At 30.8% G+C, this 21,420-nt stretch overlaps 1 protein-coding gene across 1 annotated transcript; it reads right to left on the bottom strand.

The window, feature by feature from the left end:
- Window positions 1-561: 561 nt before the first annotated feature.
- Window positions 562-20,746, bottom strand: LOC145306008 (myosin light chain kinase family member 4-like). Its single transcript, XM_080147941.1, has 9 exons — window positions 20,700-20,746; window positions 18,763-18,836; window positions 16,101-16,146; window positions 14,987-15,046; window positions 12,408-12,473; window positions 11,686-11,783; window positions 4,910-4,976; window positions 2,201-2,274; window positions 562-1,119 (listed from the first exon to the last, which is right to left on the bottom strand). The coding sequence occupies exons 1-9, from the start codon at window positions 20,730-20,732 to the stop codon at window positions 1,083-1,085; spliced, it is 555 nt and encodes a 184-aa protein (XP_080004067.1). The 5' UTR covers window positions 20,733-20,746; the 3' UTR covers window positions 562-1,082.
- Window positions 20,747-21,420: the final 674 nt, after the last annotated feature.

Raw genomic sequence — 21,420 nt, 5'->3', positions numbered from 1 at the left:
TTTTGAATAATAAGTCCTTGAATTTGAAATTTTTGAATTATTTGTTTTGAATGTATTCTAAATTATGCGCAGTTAATTTGTTAAAAATGATTATATGGCAAACATAATACAGGGTGTTTTTTTTTAATAGAACAAAAGTATTGCTTAATATAACCCACTTGCCATTGACAGAAATTAATAATCTATATCTTAATTTCTTTATTGAGTTGGGGCAATTTGTATAAAAAAAATATTTAGCGATTTTCAACAAATTATGCCTTAAAAACCGGTTTTTTCAAAGTACCTACTTTTGGAAGATTTTTGGATTATGACCAATTTAAAGAGTGTGTAAAAATGCGTGCATTTTAAAAAATCAAATTGCGCGTCTTGTGTTAATAGTAGAAAATGTTATGCATAGGTACTTTGGAAAAACCGGTTTTTAAGGCATAATTTGTTGAAAATCGCAAAATATTTTTTTCTTATACAAATTGCCCAACCCAATAAAGAAATTAAGATATAGATTATTAATTTCTGTCAATGGGAAGTGGGTTATATTAAGCAATACTTCTGTTCTATTTAAAAAAACACCCTGTAAAAGAGTTAGTAACCCTTTACTAGAATTCTTAAATCACATTATTTTTAATAATTTGAATGCAGAAATGTAAGGAATGTGCTGATAATTTATTTTTGAGAGGTATCTTTTTTAAAAATGCAATTTTAGCAATAACTTTTAATGAATGTAGATTGGAATTTTAAGAATGAAATTCCATCGATTTTTAGTTGATTTGTATTTATTAGTGAAAATACAATTTTAGATGTCCGTCTATTTGAAACAATTTTACTTTCCCTCCTAAAATATCCAGTCAAAATTTTAACCATATTATTCCAATTTTTGTTCTCGAACATTACCAAATCCCCATGTCTTCAGTTTTGTGAAAAATTATCTGAAATACGATGCTAAACATGATATTTCAGTATGGCTGAGAATTGGTACCAACCCTGTGGATATTAATAGGTTTCGAAACCATACTGGAAAATATAACATCAGTTTTCTATCTTGTATATTTGATGGACTTTTGATCTGTCTTGTACTCTGATTCTTCTCAATAAATTGATTTTGAACGAGTAGTTTTCTTCTTCCTAAACAAAGGATCTATTGCAGTTGCCTGTAAAATAATGTTTGAAGAAATTAAACCTTTTTATAGAACTATGACCATTATGTTCTGCTCGGACTTTATAAATGCCACAAAAAGTATTAGCCTATTTGTTTAAAAATAATTTGGGAATAGTCCCTTAAGGGGCGATTTGTCGTATTTTTAAAATGGCTTTTATTTAGGGTATGTTGTGTTAGGTGATTGCCCCACAGGGTTAGGCAATTGGCCCCGCGGGGCTAGAAATAGGAGAAAAGCTACTGTGAAAAATACGAAGAATCGCCCCTTAAGGTGCGTTGCCACGAAAGGGACTATACACAATAATTTAAATAGTTGTGTTTCAAATAGTTAGTAGACTTAACAACCATCTTGTAATCAATGTATAAATAGCACTTAGAATTCGAATTTCGATCAGAAATTTTGCATGAGTAATCCTTGGTAGGTCTATTTTTCATAAATCGAATAAAAAGTTGGAAAAAATAACTGCTGGCGGCTCAGCCGTTAAGCCGGTTTTTGGCTATTTTCAGGGCAAATCCATCATTAATTACGGAGGAATCAACTATTTGAATGATAGTTTTACATTATTCGGTCTAAAATTGATATTCTTGGCATTGTATATCTTCTACCAGCCTTTTTTAATCGATTCTAGCTGTTAAACAGCTTGTACTAGAATTTTTAATCCACCGGATTCGAATGAATACGAGAAATAAAGTTATTTAACAATTTCTCCCTCTGGTGTTTTACTCTAATAACTGGTATAATGTTATTCAAACTAGATTTTTTTTGTCTGCTTTGGGAATAATTGTTTTAGCGGCATTATTCGCGCTGATCTACAAAATCTTCAATATTAGGCAAATTAAGAAAAGTTGCGTAGGTTTTAGTATTCAATCAGCCAGAAAAAAAAATTTGAGATCCATTGTCTCATCTCTATATTCCTGATAGAATTCCTTTTTCATGTCTAAATATTTTTTCCCACTGCTATCAGATTTACAACTAAGACTTCTTTAGCCTCTCTGTAAATAGTAATTTAATTATGAAATGTCATCACCATATCTTTCTTGTATTTTTACCTGAATGCTGTTTTAAGCTTTGCTTTCTTCATATGATGACTGATGATCTTGTCCATTGGGCTCTCATTGTTATTCTTAACATGAAAGATTTTGTCAATAATTAGTGCAGTATTTATTTTTTCTAAAGACTTCTTATCAATAAAAACTTACATTGTTAATATAAAAAAAGAACAATCAGTACATATGAAGAACAGACATGACGATTTGTGATTTTACACAAGGGTGTCTTGTTACTCTATATAATGAAAAATATAAAATTGGATCAGAAACAAGATATTCCTTTATTAAGTTTAGATTTATTACTGTTTTATAACTATTTGTTCCTAGTTTAATGAACCCTAACATTAGGCCCCTTTTCTCAAATATACGATTGTACTTTATGATTTTTGAAAATCATTGAATTAAATTATTATTATCAAATGTAAATTTCTCATAGGTATCCTTTGATTCTTATATTAAAACATAGAAAAGTTTAAGAGAACAGTCACTTATTATCCTTGCATTACAAGCAGAGAGGGAACTTTAGAATGTTTTACTGGCTTTCAAAATTAAAAATTTCTATCTTTCATTGGCCTAAAATGTTGAGTACCTAAATCTTAATTGGTTGGTACAAATTATGAATGACCAAACATTTTCACCAATAATTGAATCAAAAAGGGGAATTTATGTTTTTATATCTTATTATCCATTGTTTAACCCCTAAATACCTAAAAAAAAAATTAAAATTATTTTCAGTCATTGATGTTATCCTTTGCTGGGCTCTATTACACAAAAACTTGATAATATTGGCGACCAAATAGGCTTTTTTTATCTCATATTTCTTCCTATTCCTTCATATTACTCTTTGCAAGTTGTTTTTAAAAATAAAAACAAAAAGACCACAAAAAATATTATTCAACCTACAAGTTTCTGACTGTATTTTATACTAGTCATGCACATTTAAACAGCTAAGGCATTCCCAAAGTCATACTACTGATAACAAGCATAATTTTCCATAGAAGAAGCAATGCCTAAGTTGCAAGTCTATATTTAGGCAAAAACCTTTCCATTACTCTTTAAATTAGTGTCAAGCTTTTGATAAAGCACCAACATTTTACCTCTTTAGTATGACATGATGAAAATGACCAAACCCATCAACTGGCTACCATTTTACTGGACCAAGTTCAGAATTAACTACCTGGCCTTAAATCTTTGATAATCCAAACAATTTCGAGACAAAATTATTAAAGTGCACAGAATATAAATTAGAATATTTGGAATGTATTTTATATCACACAAAGATCATTGAGATATGTGATTATTATAAGATCTTCATATTTTTGTAAAGTACAACATGTTTAGTTTAATTTAAAATTGAAGAAGGTTATTGAATGATGGACAAAAGGGTAATGGATTGCTTGTTTTTAAGAAATGTGTAAGTTTTTGGTCTAACTCTTGTTTTGTTTGATTAACCATAGTTTCTTAGATTTTGGACCTAAGATTCCTGGCGTATGTTGAGACACTTTTGTATAGCCGTAAGGGCCAGCTTAAGTTCCATTTTCAAGTATGAATTAACACGCTGTCTCAAGAAAGCTCCTTGTTTTTACCTCACCATCGCCGATTTTGAGTATGGCAGGTGTCCCAGATTAAGTCACTGTAATGAGTGACATTCTCCTCTGAGGAGCCTGGGATTAAGGGATGTGTTGGTATTATACACTTGATTATTAGACATAGCTCTAACTCTAAATCACATTGCATCAAACTACAGTTATAAAATTTATAATTGGTCCATCAAGTACTTGGCTTCAATAGTACTTTACCAATAAGGGGGGGGGGGGGGGGGTGCATATTGACATCTGAACTTGAACAGTAAGTAAAATGGTCTAAATATTGATCTAGATTCTTGAAACTTGGTACATAAGCCTAGTCCTATAGGTACTACATCTAAATAAAAAAAATCAAAATTTGTAGGTTAGGTAAGAAAACCCTGTGGAAATGGGATTTTTGGGCCTTTTTTGGTCTATTATGGTCTATTTTGATGTAGAAACTTGCTTTTATTGTTTTTTCTCAAGTTTTTTCCTTGAATACACTTATATCTATTCATAAGGACACTATTTAAGATGATTTAGCAAGTTAGGGACCGAATCTTAAAAAAACCTATAATTTGATATATGACAACACAAAATATGAAAAAATGCACTTAACCCCTGCAAGCAACCCACCTAACCCGCTGGGGTCGGTTCCCGACTTGCCAAATCATCTTAAATAATGTCCTAGAGAATAGACACAGCGTATTAAAGGGAAAAAACATAAGAAAAAACAATTAAAGGGAAGTTTTACATCAAAATAGACCAAAAAAGGCCTTAAAACTCCATTTCCACAGAGTTTTTCGTACCTAACCTAACCTAAAATATTTTTTTTGTTTAGATGTAGTACCTATATGACTATGCTTATGTACCAAGTAAGTTCAGATGTCATTACGCACCCCCCCCCCTTCCCTCCCCTTATGCCTAACTCATTATTTTGCACAGTTCATGACTTAAAAACAAAAGATTTTGGCAATAAAACAGTTGGTCGGCTCACCTAAATTTCAAGAAATACCTAAGCATTTACAAGAATACAGAATTTTTGTCAGAACTTTGGCCAAAAATTTAAATCCTTGCTTTACCAGGATAATGCAAAGTAAAACAGACAAAGTTCACAAGAGAAACTTTATAATAAAATACTTACTGATCTATCAGATCTGGACCAACCAACCAGAAGTTTGATCGTATATCTAAGCAGGAGCCAGTGACGCCTAAATTATAAGAATTATCATAACTTCTTTTGTATGCAGTTTTGGGATAGTTTGGCTAAAGAAAAACTTTTCCTACAAGGGTAGACCATCTGGTTGCACTTGTAGGGTTGGTTTTAGTCTATTTTTTCCCCCAAAAGACAACCATTTAATGAAAAGTAGCATGGGTGCCCATTTATAAGATAATAAAGTAAATGCATGAATTTTAATTTTCCAGAAAAAAATGGTTTTAGAATTATTGGACAGGAAAAGATAACTAACGTTGTGTTCATTGATTTTTTTTCTTTGAACAAATTCCTTATTAATAACTAGATTTAAGTCAAAGAAATTATTATCACTTCTTAAACTGAAGAAAACGGCTATCATTGAATAAATACCAGTCGCTTTCTGTATTTAAAAAAAGCTTATTTTGGACAAACTGCAGCAAATGCCATACAGATACTAAGACAGTAATTTGAAGCTAAGACATTATTTAGTCAACATATGGCAGCCAGAAATATACATACACAACTCTGAACTCTTATAAATACAATTGTGCTCAGACCTACAGTTCATTAATTCAAGTCTCATTTCAATTCATGTTATTAAGTTTTATACTCTTGTTTTATCCAATACTAAGTTATGTCTACCAAAAGCATTTCCGTCTGTCTCTGCTTTTTGTCAGTTAATTTTCTCAGAAATTTGTTGGAAAATTTACTTTTTTCTAAAAAGTTTATTTTTAAATAAATCTAATTTTAGGATAGAAATATTGATACTTAATTATTTGAAAAACAAAGTGTGTCTAGCTGTTTTATAAGAAAAATAGTTGTAACGCCCCTGGAGGCCTCTGGGGAGGTGAGTATGTCCCTCAAAATAGTTCTAAAACTTTCCAGGACCTATGAGAAGCTACATTGTAAGGGAGAACTATATCGGTTTAGATGTTAGAAAATTACTTCATTACACACAGACTAATAGACATCTGGTTACTTTTTTTTATATAAGGATACTTCATTAAAGGATCTGTAAACGATAAAAACAGAGATAATCTTGTAGTATAATGTTTTAATGGTAGTCACTCACAAAGAAAAAATGTTACAATAATGTTATTGTTACCTTGGGTGTGTTTGTTTGAGTAGTGAGTCAGATTATAATCAGCTTATACCAATAACAAAATTAATTCGGGAAAAAATCGCGAAACCTTTACGTGTTTTTCAGCTGTCGTTGGGGGCAACACATCGTAAAATTGACGACTTCTCCATTTGCCCCCCAAATATTATTTTAGATTTATTTTGCTTGTTGGTTATACCTTATTCCTGGATTATAATAGAGAGCAGGACCATCAAATATGACTTGAACAAAGTCTTATTTTTATGATGTAGTGTCATGATACATTAAGTACATGTATATCATCCTTATTCACTTTGACAAAGGATGTGACAGACATACAGAAATACCCTAAATTAGAACAGCTCTGATATCTAAAACTTCAAAACGAATATCATGAATTTCTGAATATTCATTAAAAATATCAGACTTTTTCTTATATTACAATATTCGGCCAATAATATAAAATGTTCAGGATATTGTAGTTTTTTGTTATAATTACTTCTATAGACTATTATTCAAGGATTAAGGCATAAGTAATAATGCTATAGAACCAAAGTCAGAATTTTTGTACCTTAATTTTTATGTGTATTTTTTTGGCTTTTGCTATACAAATTCTAAATTACAGGTAACTTTATCGTTGACTTTGGAGTGGTTGTATCTTAACTTCATAGGATAAGGGTTAAAATAAAAATTAAAATAAACTTTCCACTCGAAAATAGCTGAAAACCTGCCCTGAACCAAATAGAACCAAAATAGACAGATAACTTTCTCATATAGAATTGCTTATGATAAACTACATTGTACAAATACATTAAAATTTAGTTATTTGCTTATTACTATACCAATGGTTTTACTATAAGCTTGTTTATCACATGAAATGTACAAGAATTCTGAATATTAAGAATTTTACATTACAGAAAATGTTTTATTAAAAAAATGCTATAAAATTTCCTTTTTCCCCTTACATACATAAAGATTTACTTTAATCACTGCAGATATTATTATAGTTGTGTGTGGTTATCTTGTTTTTTTTCTCAATATTTTTACTGTTTTTCCGATTATGTGTTCCCTACCCGTGTTTGTCTAGACTGAAGTCTAGTTTTAGAATATGACTGATATACTGATCGAAAAGGTATTCCATCTTTTGTGCAAAAAGTAAAATAAAACCCACACCCCTAAAAATATTAGTTTAATACAAGCTTATTTTTACTGTATATGAAAAGTTTTGTGATTTAAAAATGGGTATGGTGCAGTTCATAGTAAAATATCCTGGTAATAAATATCTCCAAAAAATCTACAAAACTTTAAAGGCCTTCAGTCTCCGCTGTTATAAGCTGCATATTACATAAGAAGGCTCATGCCTAATCTGGGAAAGACAAGATCTAATAAAGCATAGAGAAAGCTAGACTGGAAAAATTCGTAAAAGTCTTTTTTTGCGCATTTATGTGTGCTGTGCATTATTGAGTAATGGCTAATAGATTTTTTAAGATAAAAGATTAAAGGAAAATTTATCCTAAACTGCACTTGATCATAAAGTTAATAAAGATAAAATTAATAAAGCTGGCATAACTGTGGGGACACCTTATTGATAGCATGAGAAATATATTGATGAATCACAACAATAATATTTGTTCTCCGGTTATTCCAAACATTCAATAGCAGCGCAGCTTCTTTCCAGAACTGTAAATCTGTTTGTCATTTACAGATTTATAAGAATGACTGCTTGTTGGTTATTTAATCAAAACAATTAAAATATGCCAGTCACAAAAAAGAGTGAAGACTACAGTAACTATGCAGTCTGTTAAATTCATAGGAGCAATTTTTATTTGTAATAAGAACGTCTATAATGTATAAAACATAACAAACAATAGATTTAAAGGTGTTTAAATAGCAGAAGTTTCTTTTCATTACTTGTCTATAATTTGCTTAGTGCAGGAGGTACTTCTTGAAGTACTGGGGGATATTGACGTCTCTCTCCTTACCAGTCACCCTTCCTTCCAGGGATATGGAAGGTTTGCGTAGGACTAACTATCCTACCTGTAAAAATCCCCACAGTTAACGAAAACACCCACAGAACCTCAAACACTTATGGCTTTCACACAGCCAGAGGTGTACATGAAACAAGAACTGTTGGAACTGATGCTCAGTTTACTGAGAATATGAAAGATGATGGTCAAATCCGAAAGGAAGCTATCAACTTGATGACAGGACCAATAAGTTCTAAGCAAAGCTGTAAGATAGGAACCTGGAATGTTAGAATAATGTATGAGTCAAATAAAACAGCCCAAGTAGTTAAAGAAATGACAAGTTACAATATTGGAATACTTGGAATTGCGGAATGTAGATGGACAGGACAAGGACAAACTAAAACCAAAGATGGCCACCTAATACTTTATTCTGGTCATGAAAGTCAACATATGTATGGTGTTGCTATAATTATTCAAAAACGACATGTCAATTCACTAATAGACTGGAAACCTATATCAGACAGAATAATTAAGGCTAGATTCCAATCAAGGCATTGCAAGTTGACTATTATCCAATGCTATGCCCCAACAAATGACAAAGATGGAGAAGTAAAACAAGAGTTTTATGATCAACTGCAATCAATCAGAAACTCAGTACCCAAACATGACATGTGCCTAGTTCTTGGAGATATGAATGCTAAAGTAGGAACTTACAGGACTGGAGTGGAGAACGCAATGGGACACTTTGGTATAGGTACAAGAAATGAAAATGGAGAACTTTTACTTGAATTCTGTTTAAATAATGATATGGTTGTAGGAGGTACACTATTCCAACACAAAAACATTCACAAATATACCTGGACAACGCCTGATGGACAAACAAGAAACATGATTGACCACATTATGATCAATAGAAAATGGGTCAAGTCAATGCAAGACTGTAGGAGTTACAGAGGAGCCGACATATTTAGTGACCATGAACTAGTTGTCAGTAAGATTAAATTAAAGCTGAAGCGTACTGGCCATGATAAAAAGAGTGAGATTGGTAGACAATATGATTCTTCAAGATTAAAGGACCCTGTGATAAAGAATGAATTTGTCTTAAAACTCAGAAATAGATTTCAGGTCTTAGAGGACCTAAATGACGAGACTGAGATCACATGGACTTCAATTAAAGAAAACTTTCAATCTACTGCTAAGGAAATCCTAGGACACAAGAAACCAGAGAAAAAGGACTGGATCTCTGATGAAACATGGAACAAAATAGAAGAGAGAAAGAAGCTTAAAAATAAAATTCATAGTGCTCAACATTTGGCTGACATGAGCAATTTAAGAGCTGAATATACTGCTAAAGATAAAGAGGTCAAAAAGTGCACAAGGAAAGACAAGAGAGATTACATTGACAATCTGGCTGAAAAGGCCCAAAGAGCAGCTGACTTCGGTAACATGAAAACAGTATACAACATAACCAGGCAACTAAGTGGAAAATGTAACAAAAAGATTGGTGAGACTATCAAGGCTAAAGATGGTAAATTACTCACTACAGAAAAAGAAGTTGCTGAAAGGTGGAAATCGCATTTTGAAGAAGTGTTGAACAGACCTGAACCAGAAATTACTGCTAAACCAGAACCAGGACATGAAATAGACATAGACACACGACCACCAACTATTCAAGAAGTTAAAGCTGCTATACATAGTCTAAAGAATGACAAAGCACCTGGACCTGACTTAATAACTGCCGAAATGCTTAAGGCAGACATAGATCTTTCTGCTAGGACTCTAACTGATCTCTTTGATAAAATTTGGAGGCAAGAAAAGATACCAACGGACTGGTCTAAAGGTATAATCATAAAACTTCCTAAGAAGGGAGATTTGAACAATTGTGATAATTGGAGAGGAATTATGCTGCTTTCTATCCCAAGCAAGGTCCTATGTAAAATTATTTTAAACAGAATTGATGAGAAAATCGACAATAAACTAAGAGAAGAACAAGCTGGATTCCGTGCTGGAAGGGGCTGTGTTGACCAAATTTTCACCCTTAGGACGGTTATTGAACAATGTGTTGAATTTAACAAGCCACTCCATGTAAATTTTGTTGATTTCTCTAAGGCCTTTGACTCCATACACAGACAAACACTCTGGAAAATACTAAGAAGTTATGGTATACCTGAAAAGATGATAATTATGATAACTAAATTCTATGACAACTTCCAAGCCTGTGTTTCAGTTGGAAACAATAAGACATCTGATTTCTTTAGAATAAGCACTGGAGTTAGACAGGGATGCATTTTATCACCTATTCTATTTATATTGGTCATTGACTGGGTGATGAAGAAAACCACAGAGGACAAAAAACGTGGTCTCCAGCTGGGCATACTAGGACACCTAGAGGATCCGGACTTTGCTGATGACCTGGCACTGATTTCAGAAACAATCAAACATCTACAAGCTAAAACAGATAGACTAGTCAAATATGCAGGACAAGTCGGGCTCTTTGTTAATGTCAAGAAGACCGAAATTATGAATATACCTACAAACCCTGATCAAAATATAACAATAAATGGTGAACAATTGAAACAAAGCAACAAATTCACCTATCTGGGGAGTGTTATCAGCAGCGAAAATGGCTCAAAAGCTGATATTAAGACCAGGATTGATAAGGCTAGGGTTGCTTTCAACAGTCTACACAACGTTTGGAATTCAAAGAAACTTGCTCTGAAAACAAAAATCAGACTTTACAACAGTAATGTGAAATCAGTTCTTCTTTATGGAGCTGAATGCTGGAGAACTGTGAAAACTGAAACAAATCAACTTAATGCATTTCACAATAGCTGCCTAAGAAGAATTTGCAAAATATTCTGGCCAAACAAAATATCAAACATTGAGCTGCATGCTAAGACCAAGTGCAATAGTATTGAAGCAGAAGTGAAATATAAAAGACTAAGGTGGCTAGGACATGTGCTCAGAATGGAACAAAATAGGTTTCCAAAAAAGTGCTTAAAATGGAACCCCACCACTGGTAAACGTAAACGAGGACAACCAAAAATGACCTGGAGGCGGAGCACTGAAAAGGACCTCTTTAATTTGGAATTAACATGGGGAGAAGCTGAAGCACTTGCCAAAAAAAAGGAATTCATGGAGGAACAAGGTGTCCGTATTCTCTGGACTTAACAGTCAAAAAGAGAGATGCGCCTGATGATGATGAAATAGCAGAAAATACAAAGGTCTAATTTTCTGTTCATTACTTTTTAATAAGAAAGAATAATGTGACAAAAATGCAATAATAAAATTTTCCTTGTTTAAGAGAAGGAAATTCTTTAACACGTTTTATGAAGTTTTACTACGTCTAAATTTAACCAAAACTTGGTGAGATGTAAAAGGATTTAACCTACATTATAATTCTTTTTAAGTTTTCTGTTTTCTTCAAAATATTACATTTTTCAGTAATACAGCTGCAATGACATGTAATAAGGGTGAAAAATAAAATAAAAAGATTGTCTTGTATTTATAATAATGTATAGAACCACATATACCAACCCTGCGGGTATTTACCCTGTGATCAACTTAACCTAACCCAAGGCTTATATAATAATCCCCCTTCATTACTACTGAATGTTTTAAGGGAAATTGATAGATTAAAGTCACAGGCTATATCTTACCTTGCTGTGTATCTTTTCATCATTTCTGTGTTTACTTTAGCTTCCTTCAACTCAGCAGCCAGACCATTGTCTAACCTCAACCAGGGGTGTTTAAGAGCCTGAAATTAATGAACTAAGACAAGTGATAGCAAGGTCAAATTTTAACTCCAACTGCATGAAGTTTTATAACCCAAAAGTGTTTTTCCTAAACAATAGTTTTAATAAAATGCTTAGCACGTTTTGTTATGCTTCAGTATTTAACATCTGTTATAATTGTTAATATGTTTTTTTATATGTAATTATCTGAAATCTTCAATTAAGTATGAGATTTTCATACATCAGTAAACTATTTTTCTTGGTGTTAAAGGTTTTAAATTTGCATTATATGATGCATTGTTTAGAGCATTACAGATATTTTTTAATAGCATTTGATTTAAATTAAAAGATTTTTAAACAGGTCTGTTTAATAATTGTAACGCAATATACCCTCTTTTAAGTTTAACTAAAATTGTCTACTAACTTACTAAGAAACAAAGTGATTGAGAAATCTAAAAAAATATATTTTCCAGTATGGCTTTCATACCAAATTATATTAATTGGATTAGAACCAGTTCTAAGCAACATTGAAAATCATGTATAGACCATGTAACAGACAATTTTCCACAAAAACTTAAAATTAATACCAGTTTTGTTAGCCCTGGCCTACAGCCGTAGGGAATAACAAAACGTTTTGGCCAATTAACCTTAGAAGCTGATAATCTTTTCTCTGATGGTACTCGAAGTAGAGAGGTCAGCAAATTCTTTGCATCCTGAAAATAAATACATTAGATGTACATTAAAAGAAGTTTATATCTGCACTGCATGGCTTTATCTAAACCAATAAATTTCCACTGCATTATAACTATTTCTCCGTTATTCCAAAAAATCATGTATAGCATCGTATTACTGACAATTGTCCAATGTTTATTAAAATAAAAATCATAAAATAATACCAATTTTTTATTTATTATCTGCAGAAAGTAGAAAGAAGTATTTACCTTATAGATGTGATAAATAACTATTATAAAACCTTGCAATATCACACATCAGATGAGAAAGTGTTAATTGGTCTTGAAATTGAAATATCATTTTTATATTTATAATAGAATACAGGTAAATTGCATTTTTCTTGAGATTTCACATGGCTTATCTTAGAACTAAGTTAGTTATTTACTTTATTTACTGGATGCTTATTGGTATGCTAGACACATTTGTAAAGTAGATTATCCATTGAAAACTTTCAAATAGTTTTTATAATACTTTCCTATAGCAACATATTTATAACTTGTTTTATTTTTAAATGTTTTTTAAACCACTTATGGTTGTAGAGGAAATTTCATTATTTAACTTTAGTTCAGTTAATACGTTAGGAGATGTGGTATTACAAATACAAATTATGTTATGTTTTTTATAAACACATACATAGATGAACAGTCATTATGATACTACAAATATTAGATTTATAATTAGGACTAGAAGGTAGAGAATCCACCTACTTACATTCTTATTCCCTCTGGAATACAAAAGCATTTATACATCTACAGTAAAGGGACACTGCACACTTGTAATCTGTATTACCATGTAAAATAAGGAATTTTATGATTAAGAAAAATTTTTTGACAATGGCTGTTTTTGTGAGTAGTGTTGTTCAGAAAATATGCCTAATTGAATTGGGAGGGTTCAAAACTATTTATTGAATCGTTGTGTCGTGTAGATGCTCATAGCTGGAGAAGGAAATCTACCATATAAAATATATTGATAATGTGTATATGGTTAAAGTATAAAACCTGGACTGATTGAAATCTGCCTATTTAAGTTATGGTTTTAAGCTATTTTCCTAGGGGGTAAAAAGGTCATCTGTCACTGCTAAGAAGTTCTATAAAGTACATAAACCCTTGTACATATTATAGAAGCCATTTTCTATCAGACTCCTCAAAGGATAGTGGTAAAGCCACAAAACATATAATACGGATTGTCTTAACTTGGGTATTGGGTACCTTTTATGGTTATTTTGCTACTTAAAAACATAAAAAATTGACTCTCCTCTTAATAAAACATTAATTTCTTTATAGTACACACATTTACCTACAGTTCATCAAAGTTTAGTGGATAGTAACCTGGTTAAAAAATACAAATTGCTTTTATTTTTATTTTATGGTTTGATGTTTGCTTTGACCCTTGGTGAAACTGAACACAAAACAACCAAGCTTCAATATCTTTTTTTAAGAGGGGGGGGGGGGGGGTGAGTAGAGTTTCTCTTTTTGCTTCATTTTCCTGTAACTGCCAACCCAATAAAATAGACCAAGACCTGACCAAGAGCATAACAAAGATTCCTTTATAATAGTAGTTCCACAAGTTCAGTTTTTAAATATATTGTAACAGAGCTATTTGAACATCCTGCTACTGCCAATACCTATTATTTTTTCTTTTCCATGAATCTATGAGGGGAGTTGACCTAATTAATATTGACATGTTAATGTAGTTCATGTTTGTGTCACATGTTTTATCTTTATATAATATGCTACTAATTGATGGAAAAGAAGAACATTAATTTTCAATATAAATAGAATGATGATTTGATATGATAATGTTTTTGTTAGACTAAACTTTGGATTGTATTTCCTTGATTTTTCAATTAGATCTTGATGAAAAGACTGAAAAAATTATACACTGTTTTCATAACTTAACCTTTTCTATAATCTAACTCTTTTCGATTCTAACCCTATTCTTTTGGGAATGTCCAAACTGTACTGGACGTTCTCTAATTTACTACATAGCCCTCAATTTTTTTTTTTTTACAAAACAAACTTGTTATTGATTTGCCAATTGAAGGTTTTAGTAAAAAGAAGGATAAGAAAATTGGCTACAAACATTTTTTCTATTTTGTTAATTCTAAAAAGTTTCTAAATCCCTAACTTTTTATCTTCTAAAAAGTTTCTAAATCCCTAACTTTTTATCTTCTAAAAATCTAAATGAAACCTGAACTTGCATTTACAGATTTTTTCTGTTTGTTAAATGAAATGGATGAACAGGGATGAGACAATGGCCAGATAAATCAGTATACATTGCCACTTCTGTAGATTACTATTAGTAGATGAAATGCTTAGACACTCAAAGTAATGAATAAACTTATCAAAATTCAATAGAAGTCTCCAAAGTTGTTTAGCTCACAACTAAAACGTCATTATAAACTTTGAAGACTGGTTTAATAACAGTGTCAATGTCCCTTCCTTCCCTGGATTATCTATAAGTTGAATGAAACTGTTTGGAGAAAAATTGTTACCTCTGAAATGTCTTGAAATTGCTGGATATCCAATGAATACAGTCCCTTCATTACTTTTCTCTAAAAAGAAGAAAACTTTTAGGTGCAGTTCTTACACAATTGATTTATTTCTACTTCATTCCATTTTATATTCATTTTTTTGTATCCTTTTTTTACCATTTCATTGGTTAATACCTTTATCTTTGTTTTATCATGTAGAATTTTTGATAGTTTCCTTAAGAATTCCAAGTCGGGCACAGAACAGCCCCCTCTCTTAAATGAACTGTATAATAGGGAAGGGGGGGGGAAGGGGTATTTTGTCTTGTATTGATATTTTACTTTTGGTTAGGTTATATAATTTACTGTAGACCTTCGTGGTTACTGTTCTTAGTTATAGGCCCCTGAGGGTTAGGATTTTTAAGCTTACAAAAAACAACAAACCCATATTATCAATATATTTCAAAAATGACGGGGGGGGGGGGGTTCCGTGATTGCAAGGTAATTGAAGGGAAAGCCTCAAATTTTGAATAAATTTAGTCCTTGACTTTTCTTCTCTTTTGTATAAAGCAATTTCATTCCTCTATTTTCTTACTTAAAAAGACTTAACACCTTCTATTTCCTTTTAAACTTTGCTAATATTAGACATAATCACTTTTGTTTGCATTTTCCTCATATTCCTTCATATTCGCTTCTAGACCCATTTTAACTCCCCCTTGTTTTATTATATTTTTATCTCTGATTTTGTGGGTTTTTTTGCTTTGCTCTTTTGCGCATTTTTGTTTATAATTATTTTTTTTGCTTGCATGATAAAAGTTAATAGCTCTCATTGATCTGACCTTATTATATTTGTTCAATTCAGCACTTTACATTCTGTAATGTAGATAAGGAAATGATATTTTATCTTCATTATCCATTCTATAATGTATTAAGCTTTTTTAAAGGCCAGCTTTCCATAGTTACAGTGATTGTTTTAGGCTTATTCATTCTGAGATTTAAATCTTTAAATTGTTTTAATATATTTTTTTTTGATCACTGTCTAGCGCTTTGAGTACATTCTCCTAGATTTTAGGGGCATATCTGCTAGTTAAACCTATAATATAGAAATTTCACCCCTATGTTATAGCTATCAACATACCTGTGTACTGTAATCATTGCCAGCCCAGAAAGGTGAAACTCCTCCACTGAAAATTTGAAAAGATCAGTTTTGCACTTTGTAAAAAAATTGCCTGTAAGAACAACTTTGGTTTTCTTGGTTAAATTTATAAAGAAGGTGTATTAACTTTTTTGCTTTTTATTTAAGATAGCTAGCCGGTGCTTTTAGTAAGTAGTAGATGTAAAATTTTTCATAGAGTTCAGATATGCAATCGTTTTTTTTGTAGACCTCTTATTTTTTAAGTAATTTAAGTTTTTAAAAAAAATAATTAAGTCGGTTTTAAGGTACTAAAACGCAACAAAATAAAAGAAGAAAATGGCCAGTATGAACAAAAATAGTAAGATCTTTAATTTGACACCTTACTTTTAAAATTCTGTTGAGTAATTATTGAAAAAATATATTTTTTAACCTCGGTTTAATAAAAACTTTAAACCTTAATATTTTCTCAAACAGACATAAAAACAAGGGTTCATATATACCTGTAGAATCAGAAAAATATTATGAATCCATTCTAAGCAAAATTGAAAAAAAGCAAAAACTTAAAAAAATAAAAATGGCCAAAAATATTATATTTTTACAGGCAACACTTAATTGTAACTATTAAACTAGCCAATCAAAAATCTCTAAAATTGACGAATCAAGAAGCTTCACCTCAAAACTTAAAGGACTGTGAACGTAAATTTTTCTCATCTTAATATCAAATATTAACATTATCTCATTCATAATATCTCACAGATAGAGCAAAACGCGCTTTTGTTTGCTTAAAAAACGGCTTTTTCCGACGATTTTTATAAGGTACGGGGAAAGGAAGAAATTTTCCGTATTATATAAAATGTGCATTAAATTGCTTTTTTCTCCCATTATAGCTAAAATTAAACTTTTTCACATAGTTCTAGATTTTTCCTAACAGTTAAGCTGACTTTTAACATAATCCTTGCTTTAATCCAATGTATAGTTACTTAGAAATTGATAAAATAAGCAATATTTTTTTATTGAAAACCAAATACAATAACAAAGCCAGAAACAGGTTTTTTATTAGCATCCAATTAACTTTAAATGGCCCATCTCTCGCCCACCTTTAATTACAAATTTGTAAATAATAAATATGCAATATTTCTATATAAACAGTCTGATAAAAGTGTAAACTAATTCTCCAAAGTGGGTTATTTATTGTTCAACACAATAAAAAAGGATATTATTATTTTATATAACCTATGAGATTCAACCCTTTGTAGACAGTAAGGTATTTTTTTGTCAATAATACGAATTTAAAATATGTCTTTATTACCTAATTACTACGTTATAAAAAAACGAATTGGCAATTTTATAGCATAAAATAAATCCTTAACAGTAAGTAAATTGTTTCAACTATATATGACAAGTTAAATATCCCTACAAACATTATAAGAAACAAAAACGTTCAGATTTTCCCTGTTTTTTCCTTTTTCCCTCTCAAAATACCATAAAATCAAGGCATTATTTCTGGATATTTTTGTGAATAGGACATTTTTGGTTGATCAGTGTAGTGAAATGTGCTTAGTAAATGTTAAGATTTGATAATCAGATGAGAAATTTTTACGTTCACACTCCCTTTAACCAATAAAATTGACAAAAAAAAAGGATAATGTTCAAACAATATATACAATAGATACTACAATAAAAATAGTGATACTTACATAACGTGTAAAGAATGAAAAATTATGAACAAATATGCTTCAGTCTGTTTATAAACTTCAAAACAATGCAGTTAAAAATGCATTATTGTTTCTTGTGTTTAAAAAAATATCTGTTACAGTGTATGTACATTTGTTTAGGTTTTGTTCAGGTTTTGTTCAAGTCAACCCTTTAAAGCTGAAAATTATGATTCTTAAAATAAACTTATTATTTTTATTATAGTTTTATAAAACTTTTTCAATTTTGCTTAGAATAGATTCGTAATATTTTTCTGATTCTAAAGGTATATATGAACCCATATTTTTTATGTCTGTTTGAGAAAATATTTAGGTTTAAAGTTTTTATTAAACCGAGGTTAAAAAAATAGATTTTTTCAATAATTACTCAACAGAATTTTAAAAGTAAGGTGTCAAATTAAAGATCTTACTATTTTTGTTCATACTGGCCATTTTCTTTTTTTTATTTTGTTGCGTTTTAGTACCTTAAAACCGACTTAATCATTTTTTTAAAAAACTTAAATTACTTAAAAAATAAGAGGTCTACAAAAAAACCGATTACATATCTGAATTCTATGAAAAAATTTTCATCTACTACTTACTAAAAGCACCGGCTAGCTATCTTAAATAAAAAGCAAAAAAGTTAATACACCTTCTTTTCTAAAATTCTTTTATTTGCTAATTTCTAGTTATCACACTTTTTCTTTCCTCTGATTTAAAAAAATAGTTTTACTTGACTTTTTAAAATGCACTATTTGTTCCTAAGGTTGTTAAAGTAGCCACTCTACAATTTAAGATGACAAGCTTAAAATATCAGTATCAATATCTTGTTTAGCAAATAAGGTGAAGCAATAAATGTTTTCTTGCCAGCTAAATAACCAAGAAGCTTATTTGCTTTAAATGTCACTTGCCTTCATACACAATGTGAATAGCCACTAATTTTCCATTAAATCATTTATTTTTTATATTTCTACCTGAGAAGCATATAAAGAAGGACACCAAAGCTCCAAATATCACTGGCTGGACTTGCAAAGGTACACTTCATAACCTAAGTCAAGATCAATGTAAACACTGTACCTATCCTAAGATGAACTGAAATAAGCTTCAAAAATAAATTTTTTTTTTTATAGGTTAGTTAATGGTCTCTTATGTCATGATTGAAATGTAATTGTCAGATAATTAAAAATATATTTTCTGAAGTGGGTTGAGGATGACGGGATATGTTTTTCCCTTACCAGGGAAAATAGCTTAAAACCATAATATTGAAGTTGCCTAATATAAAAATGAGGTAAGTAACCAAATTATTACCATCTATTCCATGGAATTATCCTTTTCACAGAATCTTGTACAAAGGACATTGTCCCTATTCCAACTAGTTTATTCAAGATTATAAACCAAACTATTCTTCAGGGAAAGGAAAATTATTCTTTACAATGACAATAAGGTCCATAAGTAGCACAGTATTGAAAGTTCACAAGATTGTAGATGGAAATTATATAATGAACTGTTATGTTGTAATGCTATTTTCAAAAATATCAGAGCTGAATCTTTTGATTTAAAGATTGAAATCTAATAATATCTAGGTGCGCCAAACTGGATCGCCCCAATTCAGCGCACCACTAAACGATTTAAAGATCCAGCTCAGGATTTTTTTCTCTACAGGCACACAAGATTGTCATAGTGAGAGAGAGCAACAAAAGTGCCCATGTGTATTTCCTTGATAATTTATCTAATTCCAATCATCTCTCTTCTACCATTTCTTTCTTCATAAAACATGTCTTTGTTTTATTGATGAAATTGTCTAGGGAGTAACATCATGAAACATTGGTAATCTTTCTCCTATTTTAAGACTTTTATTAGACCATTTATTTATTGTTGTAAATGGGGTAAGTACAATCATTCTAAAGCAGGACAATTAGTTCCAAAAAATATCTACAAAAAAGATTTTAAAAACCAGTACTTTGTATTACAAAATTGATCATAGAGTTTAATATTCACAAAAAGACACAATAGCAAATAGCTTTATAACAGGTAGTCTTTAATAATGTAAGAAAAGCAGAGTATCGGGGGACAGTTTGTGCTGTTGTAATATTATTGTTTAAGATTCTTTGATAATGTAAGGAAGTTAATGCACACTGTTATGGAAAATGAATGAATGATTACTATTATGGTGCTAGAAATTTAGGATCTACTGCAGTTCACGGTAAAATATTGCTGGTAACGAATATTGCCAAAAATCTATGAATTTTAAAGGCTGCTAGCTGCCAAACGGCTGAACGTTCAGATCATGCCCGCACACTGTTTTAAGCAGCATAAGAAGTCCTACAAATAATCTGGAATAGCCATAAATCAATAATGTATAATTATCTCGCAGTGCAGAGAAATGTACAAAAAAGGCCTAATTTATGCGTTTTTTCTTCAGTGAAGCTTTCCCTGTGCATCATTGGATCTTGGCTATTCCAGATTATTTGTAGGCCTTCTTATATCGCTTAAAATGGTGTGCGGGTATGATCTGTACATTCATAGATTTTGGCCAATATTCGTTACCAGCAATATTTTACCGTGAACTGCAGTAGATCCGAAATTTATTGTTCATAGGTACTATATTACACTTTTATTTATAGAAAAGATAACTGTATTTATTTTTTTCATTAAGATCTAAGTTTTAATAATATTAGGGTCTAATATGCAACAGTCTACGGAGGAATGTAAATGAATCTTCTAAACTGGTTCTGTCATTGGTTAGCTCAAAATTAGTTCTTGGGCGGGGGTGAAGAATTATATCACAAAAATAGAGATCATAGTAACAATCTGCAAATAATTCTTATCTAAGTGTTTTTATTCTTTTTTCATTGTCCTATCTTAGTATTCCTGAGCTGGAAGCTAATAGACTGAAATGAAAAATGTTTACCTCTGGTGCCATGAATTCTAATGTCCCAACCATATTACATTTCACTTTTCCTGCATGTTTTATATAGATTCTTTTTTTTCTGTTTAACTTTCTTGGGTATTTTCACTAGTAAATTTAAAGATTAGATATTTGACATAATAAGATATGATTTATACTTCAGAGCTGGATCTTTAAATCATTTTAGTGATGAGCCAAATTTTAGCCAATCACAGCGCGGCATTTCATAAAATGCTGTGCTCTCATTGGTGGAAAGTTGGCTCACCCCGATCTGGCTCACCACTAAAATGGTTTAAAGATCCAGCTCAGATGAATAATCAGACAAAATAATGTTCAAACTAAAACAGGAATAGAAAGAAAAAAAATTCCAAAAACAAATCTTTATCCAGGCCTAAGAAACCGAATACTTGAATTAAATAAATGTAATAAAAAAATTAAACGTTTATATTAAAATGTGTACACTTTCTAACCAACAATATTGTCAAATTGTTCTTGACCTCTGTTCCTTTTGGTTTAATTAAAAGATTGTACATCTAGAATTTCTATATATATTGATAAGAATGAATCTATAATTTCCTGTTCCGCCAAGTTCTCTGGCCAAACCAAAGTCTATCAGTTTTATCTGAGAAAATTATTTATTATCACAATTTATCTAGAGAGTTATAAGGGACAAGGTAATGGACAATAAATTTATGTACATCCCAAGTGATGATAATCAAAATTA

Source organism: Acartia tonsa, chromosome 14 (assembly GCF_053477335.1).
Source record: "Acartia tonsa isolate MP-2025a chromosome 14, ASM5347733v1, whole genome shotgun sequence".
NCBI classification, from domain to species: Eukaryota; Metazoa; Arthropoda; class Copepoda; order Calanoida; family Acartiidae; genus Acartia; species Acartia tonsa.
This window is presented reverse-complemented; position numbering and strand designations above follow the sequence as displayed.

What these genes read in the sequence shown, in the direction of transcription:
- LOC145306008 (XM_080147941.1), bottom strand. Translation starts at nt 20,732, where the DNA reads ATGGTTGGGACATTAGAATTCATGGCACCAGAG. An exon ending in TAGAATTCATGGCACCAGAG is followed by an intron (nt 18,837 to 20,699) that starts GTAAACATTTTT and finishes ATCTTGACTTAG; the next exon opens with GTTATGAAGTGTACCTTTGC. An exon ending in GGTCCAGATCTGATAGATCA is followed by an intron (nt 2,275 to 4,909) that starts GTAAGTATTTTA and finishes TTTCATGTTAAG; the next exon opens with AATAACAATGAGAGCCCAAT.